Raw genomic sequence first — 22137 nt, 5'->3', positions numbered from 1 at the left:
TTGTCAGATGGCTTGTCAGGTAAGGTGCATCCTTTGGAAGCTGGTTAAGGGTCTTGGAGGCCCAGGCAGCTCCTGATTCCAGCTGGAGTTGACCCTTGTGTTCTGACTCCACAGGTCCCCACTCAGAGGCTCCATCCTGCAACGCCAACTCGCTCTCCTGCCCTTCCGGCTGCACCTGCAGTAATAACATCGTGGACTGTCGAGGGAAGGGCTTGACGGAGATTCCTTCCAACCTCCCAGAGGGCATCGTGGAAATGTAAGTGCCCCAATCTTTTTTTTTAATGTTAAAATAAATTCTTTCATTAAACAAAAAACTGGCCAAAACACTTGTTTTTGTACCTTCAAGTTGTGACATAAAGGCAAAGCATAGGCTTCCAAAAAAATTTTTTTTTAATTTTTTTTATTGGTGCATTGTGGAGTGCTTAATGGGGGTACAAGATGGTAGAGGCATACATGCACACTCATTTAGCCCGGCCCAATTCCCTCCCCTTCCCTCCTCCTGTTTGGCTTAGTGATTGACTTTGTTTATGAATATAACTCTTTACCCCCCCACACCCAAGGCTGGCAAGTCCTCCTCTTGGTTATCAATGTGTGGACTGACATTAAAAACACTCAGTAGCCGGGCGTGGTGGCGCACGCTTGTAATTCCAGCATTCGTGAGGCCGAGACCAGAGGATCGTGGTTTGCGGACAGCCTTAGCTACTTAGTGAGGCCCTCTGCAACTCAGTGAGACCCGGTTTCAAAATAAAGAATAAAAAATAGGGGCAGGGAGTGTAGCTCGGAGGTCAAATGCCCCTGGGTTCCATCCCCCAGACCCGCAAAAAAAAAAAAAAAAAAAAAAAAAAAAAACAGTAATTTCTTCTCTGTCCTTCTGGGCTTTGCCAGGTATGTTAGCTCAGTTCTCAAGAGCATCGACTCCAGAACAGAGTCAGCAGCAAGCTACAACCCACAAGCCAAAATATATCCACCACCCATTTTTCTTAATATGGTCTTACTGGAACACATTCACGCCCCAGAACTTTTTTTTGTGGGCAAAAAAAGTTCTGTATTTTGCAAAGTTTTACAAGTCAGGGTATATGTATGTGTGTTATATGTGTAGTGATGATCAATTTACAAACTTGTATATTATATAAGTGTGCATTATATAATGCACACTCAGGGATTGCCTTCATTGGCAAAATAAAAGATCTATAACCACTTCACCTATGAAACCCAAAAACCTGGGAATGACCGACCTAGCTACAGTGTTTCCAGAAATAACAACCAGGTGGTTGAGAGTGTAGACCATGGGCTTGGGCCAACCCACATTCCAGCTCTGGCTCTGCCGTGTAGCCATTGGCAGAAACTCTTCTGAGCCCTGGTTTCCTCATCTGTAAAATGCAAAGGCTAATAGCACCTTCTTCATGTTTCCTATGAAAATCAAATGAGTCATATGTCGTCGAATGTTCAGCATTGTGCCTGGTACTTAGGATATTCCCCGTTAGCAATGATTATAGTCATTTTACAGCCATGGCTAGAGCAGCGGTTCCCACCACTTTCATTAGGGGTTAGCACACCCTAGAAGCTGAAACTTCCTGCCCAAGGGAGTCCTCCATCAAGACAGGTCAGTTCTTTGAAAGGTTGTATTCGAGAGGATAGGCTCTGGACGGAGCTTGCCACAAGCCTCATGGCATAACCTGGGAGTAGCTCATCTTCATGCAAATGTATGCAGACATGGTAATGAGGCTGCCCCTGCTCATTGGGCACCCACAGTCTACCAGATGGATTGCACAGGACTTCTCTTGCTGTGCCTGCCTCATTCTCCTCCGTGATGAAATGAAGCTGAGAAATGAAAGCAGATGAGGCACGTCTCTGTGGTTGGGGAGAGTAATAGGAATAGTGATATGTAAGACAGGGAACTCAGGGGAGGGAGAAGTCCTGCTTTTCCTAACAGTGACAAAGCCCCAGTTTGGGGGCCTGTACGTGGGTCTAAAAGTCTCTAGAGAAGGTGAAGTGCAACCTCTGGTTTTGTTTGTTTATTGTGTTGTGTTTGTTTGTTTGTTTGTTTGTTTGCGGTCCTGGGGATGGAACCCAGGAGCATTCTACCTCCGAGCCACACTCCCAGTCCTACTTTTATTCTTTATTTTGAAACAAGGTCTCACTAAGTTGCAGAGGGCCTCCCTAAAGTAGCTGAGGCTGTCCGCAAACCACGATCCTCCTGTCTCAGCCTCCCAAATGCTGGGATCACAAGCGGGTGCCACCACACCTGGCAAAGTACAACCTCTTTAGTAGAGAGAGACCAACTAGTGGATGGAAAGAAGAGAAGGACGGTAGCAGAGAGTTGGAACCGCAAGATACAGCCCAGGAAGTGTGGGAAGTGTCTGCTTTACCATCCCAAAGACATCCAAGCGTGACTTTTCTTTTTAATAGCAAGCATTTCACCTCTTGCCCACGACCACCTATATGATCCCGACTTGAACTTCCCCCTCAGGAATGCTTGGCACCGTGTCAGGCTCTCCACCCCCCTCTTCTCAACCCTTAACTATTCATGATTCTGTTAGCCTAGTGAGAGGCCCTGTACCCCCACCCCACATTTGGAAGGAGTGCCCATCTCTCATGCAAAGCAACCTGGCAAGCTCTGTCTGGCTTTCTTCAAAGCCAATGCAGCTCAGAGGAGTGTGTGCTGGTCTCCTCGCATACCAAAGCCAATTCCTCTAAAAATAGCTTTCTTCCAGAGAACCCACAGCGAGATGGTTCACTGCAGAGTTTCCTCGAAATTCAGATCCCATCAAGGGCACCATTCCTGCTACTGCCTGATGTTTCTCTGAACTGGCTTCAGCCTCCAGCCAGGAGAGATTCAGGGAAGAACCAGAGACCTCCACTCCCCTCTGCTCTGTGGTCTTCTGACACCCTCCTGGGCCTTCAAAAGCTCTCGAGGGACCATCTGTACTTGGAGCCCCAGCCCAATCTCTGCTCCATCTCCTCCTGTTTTTGCCCTGAATCCTTCCACGGTGCCCCCAGTGTCTCGGGTCATCTGCTGTGGAAGGTGAATGTATGTGATGGAGAAAGGCTGAAGACAGGTTTCAAAGTCAAGTTGTAAGCTAAGCCTCTAGGAGGGAAACAGCCTCAGTTTCTGCTCGGTCTCCCCTCCTGAGAGGAGGAGACAGCTACTTAACAGCAGCAAGTATTCACCCCTTACATTGGTCACAAGGGAGTTAAAAAAAAAGACAGAACTAAAACTACCAAACAGAGCCAAAGAGCCAGAGCACTCTAGAAGTTACAGACATCGTGATTCTTGAATGTTGTGAGAGCACCAGGTTTCTGTGCTGGGTACATAGCTCAGTGGTAGAGCATTTGCCTAGCATGCACGAAGCTCTGTGTTCCATCGCTGATATCACCAAACCAAAAAAAAAAAATTCCTCTGCTAGTTCTAGGCACACCCATGTAATGAAAAGGGCAAATGTGGTCCTGTGTCTGTAACGTTGTTTTCTGTGGGTGATGCAGGGGTTATGCAGACCATGGTTTAGGGATGGCTTGTGTCATATTTGCCCTCATCCCTCATCTTTGCTGCAGTCCAAGAAGAGAATCTCAGTGGAGGAGTCTAGGTCTCACTATAAAAAGCCTTGGTGTGGGGCTTATAATCCCAGTACTTGGGAGGCTGAGACAGGAGAATTACAGGTTAAAGGCCAACCTCAGCAACTTAGCGGATCCTCAGCAACTTTGAGAGACTCTATTTCACAATAAAATAAAATAATAAAATAAAATGGACTGTAGGTGTGGCTCAGAGATGGAATGCCCCCAGGGTTTAGTCCAAAAAAAGGAAAAGACATGGTAAAGAAGGAAGAGGTCAGGAAGGGCTGCAGAAGCTGGGCCTATGGCACGACCTTGGAAAGGACCTTGTCCTCCTCCCCCGTTTCAGGCATAGAGAGCCTTAGCAACTGAGCCTTTGGGCTCTCTGTAGTTGTCTGGTCTCCAACCATATGGTGTAGAATGACTTGGAGAAGAATAAACACTGAATTTCCTTCTTTCAACACAGCCTGAATATCCTAAGAGTTCCCAAGGCAAGGGGAAACTAAGAGAGATGGAAAGAGTTAAGAAATCACAGAGGAATTGCTTGGGAGAAAATGGGATGGCCTAGGAATGGAGCCAGGGCACTTGAATCAGACCAACCTGGGTTCAGGTCCAAGCTCTGCCATTCACTAATTGACCTTGGGCGCATTGATCGCTTGTAGTAGGATTTCTTCATCCATAAAATGGGCACACTCATAATACTACTTGCTTTGTACCACTGTTGGTAGGAATGATATGGGCCAATGTGTGGAGAGCACAGTGTGTGATATGTAGAAAGCCCCCAGTAAATGGTAGAGGCTCATTATATCATGGTCACCACCCACACCATCGGTACGTCAAAGCAGCCCCACCTCCTCTTTATCAGGTGACTTGCAGGCATGCCCTGGATAGTCACACCTGTAGAGTCATGCCCCTGCATGATCTGGCATGATACTGACTTATGTACACAGAGAAATAGAAGTATACTGTGTTCAGTCACACGTGTGCAAACGACAGGTCATTAAGAAAGCCCCCAAGGAGTTAGGGTCAATCTATACAGAGTGCAAATGGCTGAAACCTCCATTGGAGGTCCCTGTTGTTTCTACTGGTGCTGGGAAATGTTCAGATGTTTGATTTGTTTGTTTGTTTTTGTGCTAGTCCTATTAAATCAGTTTACAGCCTGAAGAATGTTCTGAAGACAAAGAAAGACACATGTGCCAGTTAAGAGAGACCTCAAACAGCTGTTGGCTTCAGACACATCCCAAAATGTGACTGTGTTTGCTAATGCGGATGCTGCTTTTGTTCTTTACACTGATGTCTTGTCACTGGGTGTCTAGATCATCGCTACCTTCTCTGAGCAGCGGGACTGCTTAGGGACTATGCATCCACACGCACACGCATGTGTACACACACTCCAGCCTTGCTCCCCTGACAGAGGGGCCATTTCTCCTGCAGAGGAGATAGCAAGGACTGAAAAATTAGAGGATGGGTAAAGCTCAGAGACTGAGTCTGTCTGACCTTCAGAAGCAGAACTTGGGTTGGGGTCCCAGCCCTAGGTCTTTCTGTCTTTTTGAAGTTGAACAGGTGACTTCACCTCACTGGGTCTCAATTTTCACATGTTTAAAGTGGAGGTGGGCCGGGCGTGGTGGCGCACACTTGTCATCCCAGCATTCAGGAGGCTGAGATGGATGGATCGCGGTTCGTGGACAGCCTCAGCTACTTAGTAAGGCCCTCTGCAACTTAGTGAGACCCGGTTTCAAAATAAAGAATAAAATATTGGGCATGGGTGTAGCTCGGAGGTCAAATGCCCCTGGGTTCCATCCCCAGACCCGCAAAAATAAATAAATAAATAAAGTGGAGGTGGCCATAACTCACAGCATCTGCTTCCTGGCAGTATAAATATTCACTCAGACAATGTACCATGTGAAACCCTTAGCCCAGGGTCTGCCTGATGTCTGCATCCAAGCACCTCACACGTGTTAACTCCTAAAGATATTGTCACCCGACCCTTTGCCTACACTGTTCACAACTACCCACCCCGGGCAAATCCTTGACCTCCCCCAGGCGTCCTGGCCCTGACGACCTGCAAGGGCTGGACCTTCAGCTAGGACCTGAAGCAGCTTGAGAAGAGACTCTAGACAGAAAGGGCTCAAAGGGTAAACTTGCAAGTCCTTGTTCTCCGTCCCAAACCCACATCTTTGCACTCCAAATGCATAGTTTATCTATACAGGCATCCCTCCCCCTCCACGGACGATTCCTTCCAGGGCCTCCCAGGAGCACCCAAATTCTGGGGGGCTCAAGTGCCATATAGCAAATGGTATTGCATCTGCATACAACCTATGTGTATCCTCCTGGACTTTAAATCTTCCATAGATCACTTATAATACCTAATGCAGTGTAAATGCTACGTCAATCGTTGTTAAACTCTGTTGTTTAGAAAATTATAAGAAAAACCAGGCATGGTGGAGCATGCTTGTAATTCCAGTACTTGGGAGGCTGAGACAGGAGGATTGCAGGTTTATGGCCAGCCTCAGCTATTTGATGAGGCCCTACACAACTTAGTGAGACCCTCTTTCAAAAAAAAAAATAGGGCTGGGAATGTATCTCGGAGGTAGAATGCTCCTGGGCTCAATCTCTAGTACCACAAAAAAATATATAGGAAAAATAATCTGTATGTGTTTCGAACAGATGCAATTATTTTCCCAAATTCTTTTGAACCCCAGTTGGTCATACCCATGAATATGGAACTGGTGGGTTCAGAGGGCCGACTGCATTTGCAGCGATGGTCCAATCTCCTCGGCTCCTCCAGTCTTTTCACCAAATACCTGCTTCTACTCACCGTACCTGTGACCGAGAACACCACTGTAGTCTCAGGTTCCCCACTGTTGCTGACATAGAGAGGTGCTGTGTCTGGTGGGTAGAAAAAAGGAGACGTCGCTTCTGCTGCTTGGTTGGTCTGTAACTTTGGAGAGATTATTTGACCCCCTTGGCTTTCTTTTCCTCATCTGTAAAATGGGGCCAATACTGTTGGCCTCAGAGATTTACAGATGAAGAAATATAATAGACATAAGTCAACTGGACTCTATAAATAGTAGCCCTTCTTATTCATTAGAATAGCACTAAAATTTGGTCCTGGTAGAGTACTGAACAAGTCTCTATCAGTGGATTACTATGTATCTTGGGACCAGTATCACATCCTGCTCCTTGATACATCCTTCCCTCACTTCTTGGCCCATTACTAAAGTGGAGGGTAAAATCATAAAATGCATAGTGAGCTAGCTGACCTTGCACCCAGCCCCAGCCTCACGTGACTTGCACAGGGAACAGAGAGGATGCTGTTGCTACAGATGTGGTTGTCTCAGAGGCATCGTGCGGCTGAAATCTCTGGTAGAGCGGCAGGTGACTCACAGGACTCCTGAAGGGCACGTGTCACCTCCCTGGCAGCCCTGAAGATACACGGCCCTGCTGCCTGGGCTGAGAGCCCTGCAAGACACTTTACTCAGCTGAAAAATAAGAATGTCCTTGGCATTACTCAGTCAAGGCAGCATTCAGTACCCAGGAAGCACATGTCCCTGAGACCCCCTGGCAAGCTTGGTGGCTCACCACCAGCCGGCCCCTGTCCAGCCTGCCTGTGACTGCAGTCCCAGCCAAGCACCCTGCAGCAGGGCACAGAGGCATTGCTAATAGACCATGGCAGTCTCATTTGTGGACTCTATTCATCCAGCAGCCAAGAGTGATCTGTCCTGAAACTCCCTCTCTCCTGGCCCCGCCCTTCCCCTTCCGCCCCCACCCTTTCCCCCTTCTCTTAGCCTGGAGAGCGATTTGTCTGTGTTATGGGTAGGCCTGACAAACCATTCCACATTAGCAGCCGAGATGTTGTTTGAAATGGGAAAATTGCTGGCAAACTGCTCCATTAGCGGCTCCAGTAACAAATACTCTGTTCCCCCCCCAATGAAGATGAGATTGTGGAGGCACAAATTAATATGACTGTCTCCCCGAGTCTGCAGCAGGGATTACTCTTCAAGATGAATGGGTTCAGCCCAGCCAGAAATGTGCATCCACCAGGAAGATGAGACGTAGCCCCCCGGGAGCCGGCTTCTCCCTCTCTTCCTCTTCCTCTTCCCAACCCCCACAACTTTTTTTTTTCATCTCTCCAGCCGAGGGTTTGAGGAACATCAGTGCCATATGAGGAGGTGAGGAAAAGATCTGCACCTTGGGGCAAAGGGAGATAGATCGGGATGAGATGCTGAGTCCTGAGCCTGGCCCGGGGTATCATTCATCATCTTTAGTAGAGTGTCCCGCCTGCCGCTCAGGCCTGCTTTCCACCACACCTGTTCTTGGTGATGGGAAGTCATTTGAGAGATGAAAGATTAAAGAAGGGAAAGGCACGCTTACTCCCCACGGCACCTTCTCTTCCCAGGAAGTGCTGGGCCGTGGGCCTGCAGCATCTCTTATTCTTTCCAAAGTAGTAGAAGTGGAGGCATTTCAGCAAGTCCACACAAATTCCAAGCCACAGATATCAGCAGTGGCACAGAGGAGTTGTCCAGTCTGGGTTCCTGGGACCTCCAGGACATCAGAGAGTCAGTTTGATGGATGTCAGGCTGGGAGCCCAAAGGCTACAAAGGCTGTTTCTCCAACATGTTAAAAGAGCAACCTGAGAAATGAAGTCAGCCATTGGCATTTCTGCCCATTAGCTCCATGTGGCTGAAATTGTAACCGAACAGCAACACGATTCCATGACAGACAAGCATCGCTGGCCCATGGTCCATCACCTTTCATTCTTCCTTTTCTTTATCCCCTTGAATTTTTCAGCATTCTGCTTGGTTACTTCCTGTAGCTTTCTCTGAAGAAGACAACTGCCTCCAATGGCAGATCTGGCTACACAAGAATCAAAAATCCTCAAGGTGACGGGAATGACTTCATCCTGTCTAGCTTTGTGCAGAGACCCCTAGCCCCTTGAGTGATGTTCCATCTAGCAGAAACCAAGTTCCCTGGATATGGCAGTGTTTGCCCCATCACCCCTAGTCAGAACCTGAGCCTTGTGATGATACATGCCGTTCTGTCCTCTAGGCCAGAGAACACGGTAGCCTGCAGTCACCACTTGTTGACAAGCGATGCTTAACTGACTCTTCTCTGCTCTGTTTCGCAGACGCCTGGAACAGAACTCCATCAAATCCATCCCTGCAGGAGCCTTTACCCAGTACAAGAAACTAAAACGAATGTGAGTTTCCCTGGGGGAGCAGCGAGCGCGGGTGTCTTCAGGCTGGGGGAGAGGGGGGAATGTGCAATGTGGAGCAGGAGACCTGCCCAGTTGACAGATTGTATCTTTCCTGCTGGAAGGTTCGGTTTAGACCTGGGCTACTCTGCCAAGATGGGGAAGCAAGATGCAGAGGGCTGTGCATAGCTTGTGATGTGCAAAACTAAGAGCAGAGGGAAATGATCTGAGTAGAGGAGGGGCTGTTATCCCAAAAAACCTCACACTGCCATTTCTAAGGTCCTTGGATTTGGTAAGAATTTCAACAGGACACGATAGTGGCCCCATAGCTGTTTATACCTATAACTGTCACATACTTGGCAAGAGTGCACTGCACACCAGGATCTGGACAGAGCGTGAGCAGAGACAAAGCCTGCACCCACGGAGCCTCTCCGTGAGTGGGGAAACATGGGAAAGAATTAAATATTGGAGATTGATTCATGAAAATTTAAAAATAAATAAATAGGAGACTGAGAATGATGGTCTTCAGGTAGGGCACATGAGGGCCTCTGTGTGCAGGTGACCTTCAGGAAAGGAGGGATAGGTTCTCACTCTCAGGGATGAACATCAATCATCAGGGCAGATAAAAGACACGGAGTTTGCATGATGGCTTGTGGGCTAGTGGGGAATGGAGCGAGCAGTAGGGCGTGTTTCACAGCAGCAGTAGGGGCTGGATCACATGAGCCCCTTAGACCACGGGAAGGACTTTCTAGTCTTTCTAAATGCGTTAAGAAGTTGTGGAGGCCGAATGCAGTGGCACATGCTTGTAATCCCAGCATTTGGGAGGCTGAGGCAGGAGGATCTGGGTTCTTGGACAGCTTCAGCTACTTAGGGAGTCCCTCTGCAACTCAGTGAGACCCTGTTTCCAAATAAAGAATTAAAAATAAGGCTGGGGTGTCGCTCAGAAGTAGAACGTTCCTGAGTTCCATCCCCAGTAAAGCAAAAAAATCTAATAAGTTGTGGAGGCTATCACCATCATATGGTCACCTGACCTGATGCAATCATGTCATATGACTTGATGATGGTCAGTCCCAGCATCCCTCACTTGTGGCCACCATCACGTCTGCTACGCCACCACATCAGCATCCGGTGACACCACACACTGTGCCTCCCTTACTGCAGCACCTCGGATAGATCATTACCTCAACATCCCCATCCCCATTATTCTGGTGATGTCACTGCCCTTCCCCATCACATGGAGACCTTGAACACGGCTCTGTGAACACTTAGCACCAGACACTTGGAAGGGAGACAACTCAGATCCAGAAATGGCCCAACAATTGCCTTGCAGATATTAGGATTCTGAAGAGAGGCCCCTTCTCCTTCCGCATGCTGAGGAGTCATCTGGCTAGCCCAGCAATCAAGATGCTGCGCTCACTTTCTCTGCCCCCACCCCACCCCACAGAGAAAAGCAACAGGGCAGGTGGATGTACGCGTGGACCCCATCCTGTTTTTTTTTCTCTGTACCGGGCTGATTCACCGGTCTCCCTCGATCAGGATGGCCTACATTAATGAGGTCTACATAACGATTCCTTTTTATGTTAAAAATAAACATCCCAGTGAAACAGTGGTATTAGTAGGCTTTACCCTCAGATCTCAGAAAGCCAACTTCCCCTCTCCTTGGGAATCCAAAGCAAACAAGATTTTCTCCTGGTACCATTCCAGAAGTGGAAACCAACAAAATGAGCCAGCTCTAAGCGTGGCCCTCTCCTTTCCCCATTGGCAACATTCCTGCTGGAGGAGCTGTATAAATATAGGCCTTAATATTTAAAGCCTTGGGCCATTAATCTCCTGGTGTCCCTCCTTTCTCAGTTCGCATTCCATGCACCCCCCCCAGTTCATTTTTAAAACCCAGCTTGATTATACAGCCAGATAGTAATTTCAGTGAAAAATGACAAGTTCAGTCACTGCCCCAACCTATATCTCTTGCATGATTTAAGCTACTGCTCTAATTTTTTGTGAAGTCCAGGTAATTTAGAGCTTGGCTGTGTTTTACTGTCCTCTCTCCATCCCATTGGAGTTGCCATGGTCAGCACATTCAAAATTCATAAGACTTTCGCAGTCATGACCTGGAAAGTGGTTTTAATTTTTGATCACCTCTGATGCTACTGATATTTATTATGATGCCCTTACCCCCCCTCCAAAAGAGGGTGGCAATAGGGAAAAGAGAACACTTAAAATTTTTGACTAATACAACTTCAGAAATCCAGGCTGGAGTTTTTAATGGCTTGGGAAAAGTAGAATCCCAGGGGAGACTGAATTTCAAATCCCTAAGTATGAATTCCTCTTAGGGATCTGTAACTAATCCTACCTAATATTTTTTATTTCTAGGGATTTTTATTGGTGTATTATAATTCTACATCATAATGAGGTTCAGTGTGAAACATAGATGCACACAGCAATATTGAACAGAAGGAAATTTCCTTTCAACTTTCACCAAACCACATCCTGCTTTACTTCTTACAGGGTTGGCTTACTATAAACCTGACACCTGGGGGCCACATTTGTGTTGTTTAACCAGAAAAGTGTGTTAAGAGTTTTTTTCATTCACATGTTCTCAGGTAGAACAGCCTTCTATGAGCTCCAGGACTTCCCAGTGTCTCACACTCATAGTTTCTGCTTGACCCTCATATGCCCTTGAATGTGCCTCCTCTGTTCCAAATAGACATGAAAAAGCCTCTTCCCTGGGACATCCGACTTGAAGCCCCAGGGGTCAGAGGTGGTCTGAGATTGACCAGATTCTAAAACGTCATGGGCAAAAAATGAGCCAGGTTTCATTTGCACTGGAGATTTGTTGAGTACACAAATTTCCAACCCCTAAATCTCAGCCTTCCAACTCTGACTCTCTGTGGGAGAGTTTTAATAGCATCCCAGGGCAATGAAGAACCAGTGGCCAAGAGTGACCTAAGTTGCAGAGTCAGTTCTAGATAGTATGCCGGGGCCTGGGCAGGGGTCAAGTGTAGAGGTCAGTGGGCAGCTAAGGCCGTCCCCACTCTGCTTTCCTGTCCCTGCCACTGTGTTCTGCAACTATCATGGTGAAAAGGCAGGAGAGACCTTGGCCTCGGCGCCTGGAGGCTTGGGATACTCATTTCATACACAGGTGATCATCCAGTCACTTGTGGCTCTAGGTCCTTGACCTCTCAGGGCTGCTCTCTCCTTCCCATAGAATTAAGACAAAGCACATTGCATGATCTCACTCGTACATGGAATCTTAAAAGGTCCATAGTCTTGTAGAGGAGAGAGTAGGAGGGTGGGTACCAGGGGCCATGGGGCAGGTGCTAGGGAGATGTTAATCCAAGGACACAAAATTTCAGTTAGGTAGGAGGGAGAGGTTCAGGAGGTCTGTTGTACGGCATTGAGACTATAGTTAGCAACCGTGTATTGTATGCTTGAGATTGCTAGGAGTGGATTTTAAGTGTTTTCATCACAAGTCCATAGTATGTGAGGTGATGCACGTGTTAGCTTTTTTTTAGCCATTCCACATTGAACGCGTATTCCAAAACATCGTGTTATACACCATAAATATACACATTTTTTTTAAATTGGAGAGAAATGACAAAATGAAAATGACCACCAGGGTCAATTCCCATCTAAACTATATTACTTCTCCAATTGCTATTCTCAATCATCATCAGAAAACATCTTACCTCCTGCTATAGGGAGGACTGTGGCCAAAGTAATTGTGGATAAAATTATGCCTGCCGGAGATGAACCTGTGCCTCAAAAGTGTTCCTTACAAATACCATGACCAAAATCATTGTGGATGAAAACAAATTCGTTGTCCCGGAGCAGAGGGAATTTCCTCCGAGCCCTTGAAGGGACGTCCCATAAGCAGGAGGAAAGGGTCAGAACCTGCCTGACCCTAGCCGGCTCTGAGCAGACCCTACACGCTCACCTGAAATGTTTTGCTAGGCAGCCACGCTGAGGGCGAGCAAGATTAGGATAATCTGGGCTATTTGCTTGTTAAAACCCTTACACAAAAACGGAGCGCTGAAGAAAGCCCAGCGTAAGCTGACGATTCTGCGCACACAATCTGCGGATTTGTTAGAGGCAATCTCTCCAGCTAAAGGGATAAACCAGACAGCTGTGCAGAAGAGGCCTTAACCTGTGAAGTATCTTCCAACTTGCAGGCTTCGGGAACCATAAGGGAAGGGAGCAGAGGTATAGGCAGAGATCACGACGTCCCTGTCCGAGGCTGGTAGATGAAGCTGGGAGTGGGCTCAGGGATGGTCCTGGGTGTGTGTTTAAGAGGGGGAGGCTGGCCTTGCTGGAGGCAATTGCTTGGAATCTGCTCAGAGCTGCTTTCTTCTTGTAGCCACTTGTCTCCTCCTCGTTGACCTCCCAAGACTTCAGCTCTCATTCTCTCTCCTGCACAAAAGCAAGGTGCCATTGATTTATTTCATTAAAAGAGAAAGAACTGGAGAGGTTTGTTGTCGCATGAAATTGGAGCCTCTCTCTTTCCTGCGCCAGGGGCCCCAAGGCCAGCCCTGAGCTAATGACTTGGGGGGAGAGAATTCCCCTCCCTGAAGAGCCATTAGTGAGAACGAGTGACCTGATCCTCAGGAGTCACCAGGAGGCTGAAAGCGGGCAGCCTGAGGGCCTCTGAAACGGAGCTGGGGCCAGGGAGGCCTCTCTGCACCTGCAAGGCCAGGCGAGCCGCCTCACCAGGTGTCCAGGGGATCTGAACAGCCCACTCACTCAGGGCTGTTACCCAAAGCCCCAGACGTGACCATTCCCTGGGCCTGTTCCCACATGAGCACCAGCAGCCAGGCATGTCCCTTGAGAACACCATGATATGCTCACAACGCTGCCAGGAGGACACATCACACCCCAGAGAGGCTTAAGTCCATGCTCAAAACGCCTTTCAGTTCAGAGAGGAAAAGTCACGGGAGAGGTGAAATGACTCAGATCTTTCTGGGAGGAAAATGAGCATTTGCTGAGGTCTAAGTCCAGAAGGTGACTTGAAGAAACCCCGGCCTGCCTGCAGTTGGACAAGCTGGTTCTGTTTCTTCTGTGTCAGTAAAATTGCTTGAGAGTAAGACTGGAGACAAAGTACTGAATGTAATTTTGCACCTGTGAAGCAAGAGGCCCACATACATAGCCTTGCATCAGAGTGAGATGCCATGGGTACTAAGGTAGCAGTGAAACCAGATGTTCTTTCATTTTTTGGGGTAGTAGATATTGCCCTTGAACCCAAGGACATTCTAACCTCTGAGCTACACCCCCAAACCCCCAGTCTTTTTTTTTGAAACAGGGTCTCCATAAGTTGCTGAGGCTGGCTTAGAACCTGCAATCCTCCTGTCTCAGCATCCGAAGTACTAAAATTAACAGGCATGTGTCCCCATGCCCAGCCGAACCAGATGTTCTTGTGCTCTATGAAAAAATAAATAGCTCAGCTGATCAATTAATCCTTGCCGTTTAGAATGTCTGAACTGCTGGGCTCCTTCTTAGGGATGGCAGTACTCACACCTTCCAGCCGTGTCCTCAAACATTCTCCTTAATGTTTTCAGAGACATCAGCAAGAATCAGATATCGGACATAGCTCCTGACGCCTTCCAGGGCCTGAAGTCCCTCACATCGCTGTAAGTGGGGCAAGAATGGGCAGGGGAGGGGGGCACGCATCCCAGCTTCCAGGAGGTGTTTATCAAGGCTTTATGTTCCCTTACATGCTTGTGGCAACCTGGTAAAAGAAACAAATATTTCTTCAGGGAAATTGATCTTGGGGAATATTTCTACAACTCCGATGCATTATTTTTATTGATTAAGTGCCCAACGCTTTCTCAGTTATTGGCTTCTAATTCAAATGCATCTTCGCCTCTGTCCTCACTCTCCTCCCACCCTGCACACTGTCTCTGGGGAGAACCGAGGAAAGACTGGTGAGACATGTCTGTTGCGGGGAGCCCCTGGCTTCCGGCCCCTCCCATCTACGCGGCCCTGTTGAGGGAACCTTCTCTACATTTTTCCTCACCAGCCTAAAGGGGCAGCGACACCTTCCCTACCTGGCACACTTAACAGTGACTGTGCTTACTGTAATAGTAGCTGGCAGCATTATTGAGCACCGACTGTGTACCAAGTACCACTCTAGGAAGAATCTGTTGTCATCTCACTCCGATGGGTAAAGAAATTAAGGACTATAAGCTTCTTATCTGTTTTGTTGCTGGATGTCTTCCTGGCACGTAGTTATTGAGCACAATAATAATAATCTTGTGGAATAAATAATTGTCATTTATCCAGAGTTCACAGTAGCACGTAGGAGGGGCAGGGTTTGCACCCAAGCTGCCTGGCTCCAGAACCCACACTCTTAGTCTATGATGCGTAGCCTTTAACTTACTTTGGACAATCTAACATGAGATCCAGCAATGCTTCTGCAGATGAATTAGTTGTATCATCTGGTGGCCTGTTCCCTTTGCCTCCCACACCCTCCCCTTCCCCCTGAGGTACAAGAAGGATGCTCAGAAGTAAGCCATCCCGGTGGGAAGGGAGCCGGAGGAAGCTCACCAAGTGCTGTGTGCATGTATGTCCCTGTCATTCTGAATTACAGTATGATAAGTATATAAATTTTTTAAAAAAGAAGTAAGTGTTCTATATTTTACCTCTCGATGCAACCTGTTTGCCTAATGTATGAGTGGACAGGTAACTAGGAGCACATTTCCCCCACCGGGCAGGGCTGAGGATGGGGAAGTCTCTGATTCAGCTATTGCTGGCTGCCTGCAGAGAAAATTAGTTTCATTTATCGAGTAGAACATCTGGCCGGGATATCAAAGCAGGACTGTTGGTGAGATTAGTGTCTGCTTATTGTGCTGAAGATCACAGAGGAGAAGGGAGAGAGGGGCTGTCAGCTGCCAGGATCTTCTTTCCACCCCCATCGTGTCTGGTTTCCTTCAGCTGGGATTTGGGGACAGTCCCAGGACAGTGGGATGCTTCCTGTCTCACACGAAAAGAAATTCAAAATCTGGTTACCAAACATGACAATTGGCACACCTAAGCCAATTTGAAAATATGCATCCCAGGCCTCATTTAGGTGAAGCGCTCTCACCCCCAGTGTATTTGTTCACCCATTCGGCTCATGCCTCCTGGGTGCTGAGCAGTTTTGCAGGCACTAAAAATAGCAATGAACAGAAAAGGCAAGACCCTTGGCTTCTTGGAGCTGGTGACTGAATATAAACACACCCAATCCCAGCTCCTGAGCAGCGAAGGTGAAGAGCTGGGACCCTTTACCCCACACCTATTCATTCCTTCAATCCTCCATTCATTCATTCAACACATACTTACCACACTAGATGATGGTCTATTTTCTACTCTAGAGACCCAACCATGAATAAGCCCTACACACAGTACCGCCTTGAGTGCATGGAGATGCACTCAAGGATGCTGGGGGAAAGGGGAGGGATACAAAATTAAGAATAAATAACTAAGTAATATAACATGGCATAAAGATAAGTGCTCTCAAGAGATAGAACAGGGTTACAGGTGGTGAAAAAGCATTAATTGAAATATTGTAGAAGCCTCCCAAGGGAAGGATGCTAGGCTCAGACACAAAAGTGGAAAGAAGGAAGTTAAGGTGAGATCTGCAATAGGAAGCCAGACAGCTGTGCAAGCAGAGGCCCCAGGTAGACGCGCGGGCCAGGGCATGATGGCCGGTGTGCAGACCCCGGCCCGACCACCCAGCAGCTCCTGCTGCACTAGAATTCCTGCATCCGCTGAGACCGTAGACAGTGACATTACTACGTTTGGCACAGTGAGCAGTGGGATGTTAATATGAATTACAAATGTGAGTCGGAGCCGTCATGCTGGCTTCTATTTAGTCATTAATTTGTTGAAACATTAATGAAACACACCCGCAGGCTGATGGAGATGCCACAGCACTCTTCACTCCCGGCGGCGGCTAGAAATGGAGGCTTTGGTTTAGCGCTTTCATTTACCACATCCTCTTCCTAGTATTCTGAATCTTCAAATGAGCATCGCAGCCTGGATCTGCGATCTGAATGGGAAGGGAACGCAGCCTTCATTTCCCCACTTTCAGACCCAAGAGGAAATTGGGAAGGAGCAAACGAACCAAGCCCTCCTTAGCTCTGTTGTCTGGACAGAGAGGAGGCTGGACCCAAGAGACAGCAGCATCTGTGATTGAGGGAACCAGAGAGGCCAGGAGGGGCTGTGCTGGGCAGACCCATGAGATCCAGGCACAGAGACACACGGGGTTGAATCCAGGAACTTTCTTTCCCAAGCATCACAGATCGCTAAAGATGGTCCCTTCAATTAGGAGACACCAGGATAAGCGACACTGTGGACCTGAATCAGAGAGGGCCAAAAAGGTCCCGAGTGCCTCAGGTTCTGAATCTCAAATAATAGGAAAGTGGGGTGGAAAGGAGGAGCTGGCATTGCAGAGAGGATGAAGCTCCTTAGGTTTTCCTGTGAGCCGGTCCTTGACTTGGCACTCCCAAGCCACCTAGGGGAGATCCTCAAATTCCCAAAACCCCAGCTAGGGGGATGATGAAAGGACTCAGCTCAGGAATATTTTAAATGCAGTGGATATCCAAGGGAAGCATCCTATAGGCTGGGTTCAGCCCGATCGATACCCTCTAAAGACAGCCTCCTACAACATTGCTGGGTGTGAGTCACGTATGAGCCCACGGGAGGCACCACAGAAGGGCAGCTTCTGTCTGGTGTGGGTGGTTTCTGGGGCCGAGCTGCCCAAGAGTGAAACAGCATGGAGCCCAGGTCGCTTCATCCCCAGGACAGTACCCCCTCCAGCTCGGGCTGCCCTCACGTGCCTCTGGCTGGTGCAGAGAAGGGAGATGGTGGACCAGGGAGGGGGTGACCCGAGATCCTGCACCCAGGTAGAAATGAAAGCAGGTAGAAAAGCATCACGTTTTGGTGACCCATGTCATCTGCTCTCTTCCAGGGTGCTGTACGGCAACAAGATCACCGAGATTGCCAAGGGACTGTTTGACGGGCTTGTGTCTCTGCAGCTTCTGTGAGTAGGAACCTTGTTACTGCCTGCATCTCTGGGACTGTTTTTGGGTCATGAGACTGTGCTCTGGAGGGTTTGCCTTTGGCCTCATGCACATCTTAAGGTGCAGAAGTCCTGAGCAGCCTAACGCTCACCTCCTTTATCCCTTTTTTTTGTGGATGGAGAGTCAAAGTATTGAGAGGGAGGCCAAGGTATTGATCAAGCACACCTGCATGTGCACAAGCCTAAATGATACCGTCTGGAGCCCCAACCCATACCGAGTCGCTAGCCACAGGTTTAGGGCTAAAGAGTAAGAAAGAGTAGAATCCCACACAGGAAGTATCTTGCAGCACTACACTAGGCATTTAGAGAACTAAAAAAAATGTTTCTCTGGCCCAATTCTAATAGAAAATCCAAAAGAGAGCTGCCGCAGACACGTGACCTTGAAGGAGGATGGGGTGGGTAAAATAACCAGAGAACAACATCACCGGTCGCCCGGGGGGGTCTAGCTGAGTTAGGTATGGCGGCACGGGGCGGAAAAGAGATTTAATTGAAAGAAAGATTTGTCACCTCACGTTTTAGGCTCCGGGAGTATTTATTTGCATTTATTTCATTCTGGTCATTTGAGCTTAAATGTTGAAGAAGATAATTGAATTCTGATGTGGAAAAGAAAGGACAGGAATTTAGTTTGTATTTTAAGATGTCATGAGGAGGAGCTACCTCTGGTTCATGATGAGGTAACTGTCACATCTACACATATGTGTGGCGGGCGTGGAGCTGTATGGGTGCACACATATGTGTACGTGTCTGCTCTGTGACCATCACAGTTCTTGCTGGTCATAGGACCTGATCTCAAGTATCCTGTGAGCCATGCAGAATACCAAGTCTCAGTAAGGTACATGAGTCACCTTCAGTCACAGAGCAAAACAGGTGTGGGAAATAGAGTAAAAGCTACATGGTCTGGTCCTGTGCCCCCGCCGGCTCCCAGGTCTCCAAATAGTGCGGGACATGTTTGCAGAGGTGTGCGGATCTTTGTGCGTGTGAATGTGTCTTTTTAAAGTCGCCTTCAAGTCTCAGCAGTGAGGAAGAGGTCCTGGGCTCTCTGCCTCCCCTGTGCGATTGACAGAAGCTGCTGTGTGAGTTTGCAGTCAGGGAGTCAGGCTGAATCTCCAAAGATGGAGGGGAACAAAGACAGAGAAAAGGAGGTGGACACACGTCCTATGTGGTTGACACCCAGGCACTCTTGTAGAAGGAAAAAGAGAGACTTTTCCTCCAGCTTTTCCATCTCATACCTTTATTCCTTACCCTTCCCATGTCCTTTAGGACTCGGCCCCAGATAGCTCCTCCTGGGAAAACACAACCCTGTGACTCATGTTGGGGTGAGACACCCAGCGAGTTTCTGGGCAGCAGATGCATCATAGCAGTAGTCAGGCTTGTTTGCAAAGATGAAAGCCAGAGAGAGAAATCTCAATCTCAAACTCTCATTCATATTTATCTCTCTCTCTCTCTCTCTCTCTCTCTCTCTCTCTCTCTCTCTCTCTCTCTCTCTCTCCTCTCTCTTCCTATATCTCCCCTGTCTCTGTCCCCACGTCCATCTCACAGGTCCATCTCATTCCATGTATCTCTGTGAGCATATTTGTGTCCAAAGGTCCCAGCCCTCCATGGGCTTTTAAGGCTACTTTTTAGAATGATAGGCCAGGGCTCTGCAGGGAGCTGGTTATTTCACAGATGGTGTTCCTTGCTCAGAGCAGAGAAACTGGAAGTTATAACTGCCACCACAAGGCTGGTTATAACTGTAGCTATTAATCCCCTGGAAGAAGAGTAACAATAGCATCCTCCTAGAGGTGGATTTGGGGGTGCTGTGTCCCACCAGGCTGCTGTCAGTGTCCTTTTAGCATCAGTGTGTATGTGGAAACACCCCTGCACACACTAAAGAGAAATAGGGTACATATCCAAGTGCATACAATGCCCCAAAGATTCTTTAAAGGCATAATTTTTTTGTGGTACTGAGAGTGGAAACCAGGGGATTTTCTACCTTCCCCTATGCTCCAAGACCTATTTTTTACTTTATTTGGAAACAGTGTCTCACTAAGTTGCTAAGAGCCTCACTCAGTAGCTGAGGCTGGCTTCAAACCTGTGCAATCCTCCTGTCTCAGCCTCCCAAGCACTGGGATTACAAGTGTGTGCCACCACGCCTGGCTTAAAGGCATAATTTTAAAGAAAGGAAATGTATCCCAGCCTAGCAGAACTTTGCATGGGCCAGGAAAGCCGCTCCAGGTAAATCAGCACCATTATGAGCAGATGGCATTGACTACTTGGGCAAGGGGGTGGACCAAAGCATCTCCCTCTGTCAAAATCAGGAGTTAACATAACTCAGGCGGGCTTACTTTCCAGAAAAGACCAGTGACCAGGGCTTGAGTAGCCGACATTGGGGTTTGCCCTGCTATTGAGCAGTCAGAAAGCAGGTGCTGATTAGATCTAATTTAGTGTTCAGCCAGCTGTAGATTGAATTTCTCCCAGTTAGACTGGAGATGCTCTGATAAGAAGGCTCTGATTAGAATACCCTGGAAGTCTGGGTAATTTCCTCTCCTCTGACTTGAGGCTTTTTGTGAGCAGTTTGTCTTATTTCTTCTCAGTCTATCTCTCAGCTGCTGGGTACATCACAAAGCCAGGCTGTCTCTGTCACAGAAAGTGGCCCTGAGTACTTCCTTTCTGCCACTTATTGGGATGCCCACAGAAACAAAATGGGTATGTTGTATTGGCTGTCCTGCCCCACACCCATCCCCATTTCTCTGGAGTTTTCAGCCATCCCTCCACAGGTGCCCAGGCCATTGTGTACCCAGCCAGTCCTCTTGGATGCTTTCCCTGACATGTTTTGATGGGCAGGTGGCCAACACTGATCATAAAATATCCCAGAGTTTCTCAGAGATTGCAACAAATGGGTCCACATAAACTAGCACCCACCATCCCAGGAGATGCTCCCAAGCATGATACCCTGTCCCCTGGAAGATCGCAAGGGTTACATCCTTTAGTTTGAATCCCAAGATCTTAGAGTCTGAAGGAAGCTTGGGGATGCAGAAGTCCCTCCATGCCTTCTCTGACAAATCATCCTGTCTCTTATTCACAGACGGTTTCCGTGATAAGACCTTCGGGCATATTTGGATGTTAGAAAGCTCTTTCTTAGACTAAAACTCTGTCCTGGCTCCTGGGAAACTCAGAAAAGTCTGTTATCGTTGTCCTCAGATGTTTGAAAATAGCCAGGATGTCTCCCGGCAATTAATTCTAAACAGGTTCAGTTCCTGCAGCCATTCATTGTTTATTAGTAGCAGTATTTATTGCCTTTGGAGGATGTAAAATGGTCTGTCAGCTTCCCCACCACCACCACTTAAAACAGGCTTCTAGCAAGTGAGCAGGTGCCGATTTGGACAGTAGGCAGTGAGTTTAGAACTGAAGTGTCACGCATGGAGGCATCGGAGAACCCAGGCTGGAACAGAACGTACCTGAGATCATGTGCTCTGCTCTCTCTGCTCTCCTGGGCCCCTGGGCTTCTGGGATCCTGGAACATGTATGTAGATGGTGAGCCTGTGTGGCAGCCAGCTGCTGTGCCCTGAGACCCTCACCCCACAGCTCAGAGGTGCATCCTCCCCGGCGTGTCACCCTCTGCTGGACAGCCGTGCCATTACAGCCTCCCCCAGGGGACCTGGAGCCTTCATTTCATCTTGAAGGGTGGCCTGGCATACCCAGGGCAGTCACTCAAAGGGATGATGGCCCTCTGAGACAGAAGCTTTCAAACCTGCCCTAGGAGGTTTTAAACCAAACCAGACTGTCTTCAGGCTGGAATAATGACAAGTGCACCCCAGGCACCTGCCGTTCAGTTTTCCTGGAAGGCAGACAAAGCTGTTCAAGGCTTTTGGAGTTTGCCAAGCAAATGGCTAAGAGAGAGCCATGAATAAAACTTTGTATAGCTCAGTACCCTCCCTGGCTATTTCACACAGCTTCTCATCCCTGCTCCAAATCACAGCAGCTAACAGTGTTTGAATGCTTCATATACTCTGGGGCCTGAGCTAAGCAATATCATACCCACCATCTCAACAGTGCTGAGAGGGAAGTACTGTCAGAGGGTTCACTTTCCAGATGGGGAAACTGAGGGTTAAGTTAACTTGGCCATCATCACTCAACACAGAAGCCAGAGAGCCAGGATTAGAACCTGGGCGTCTGACTGGATTCCATGCCCTAACCACAACATAGCCTTCCAGAAACTAATTCAGACCCAGCCATGGGCAAATCCACAGAGCCAGTTTTGTGATATGTGAAGCAAGAACTTCCCACTGGCTCAAGCTCAGGAGAAGGTGCCCTAAGCCTCCTCATCCGTTCTTTTATTCATCAAAGTGTGTCATGAGCTGCT

The 22137-nt window shown here is 48.1% G+C and overlaps 1 protein-coding gene across 2 annotated transcripts in view; it reads left to right on the top strand.

Moving 5' to 3' along the window:
* SLIT3 (slit guidance ligand 3) overlaps window positions 1-22137 on the top strand; it is a gene marked incomplete at both ends in the record, with an annotated part of 608792 nt that overhangs the window by 483167 nt on the left and 103488 nt on the right. For both annotated transcript variants that reach the window (XM_080699310.1, XM_080699309.1), the window contains 4 exons: window positions 115-256; window positions 8678-8749; window positions 14293-14364; window positions 17685-17756. In XM_080699310.1, coding sequence (XP_080555436.1) covers window positions 115-256; window positions 8678-8749; window positions 14293-14364; window positions 17685-17756 — 358 coding nt within the window. The remainder of the gene's footprint in view (window positions 1-114; window positions 257-8677; window positions 8750-14292; window positions 14365-17684; window positions 17757-22137) is intronic.

This window comes from Muscardinus avellanarius, assembly GCF_963383645.1.
Source record: "Muscardinus avellanarius genome assembly, chromosome: 7".
Classification (NCBI taxonomy): domain Eukaryota; kingdom Metazoa; phylum Chordata; class Mammalia; order Rodentia; family Gliridae; genus Muscardinus; species Muscardinus avellanarius.
Note: the sequence above shows the minus strand (reverse complement) of the source record. Positions and strands in the feature narration are given on the sequence as shown.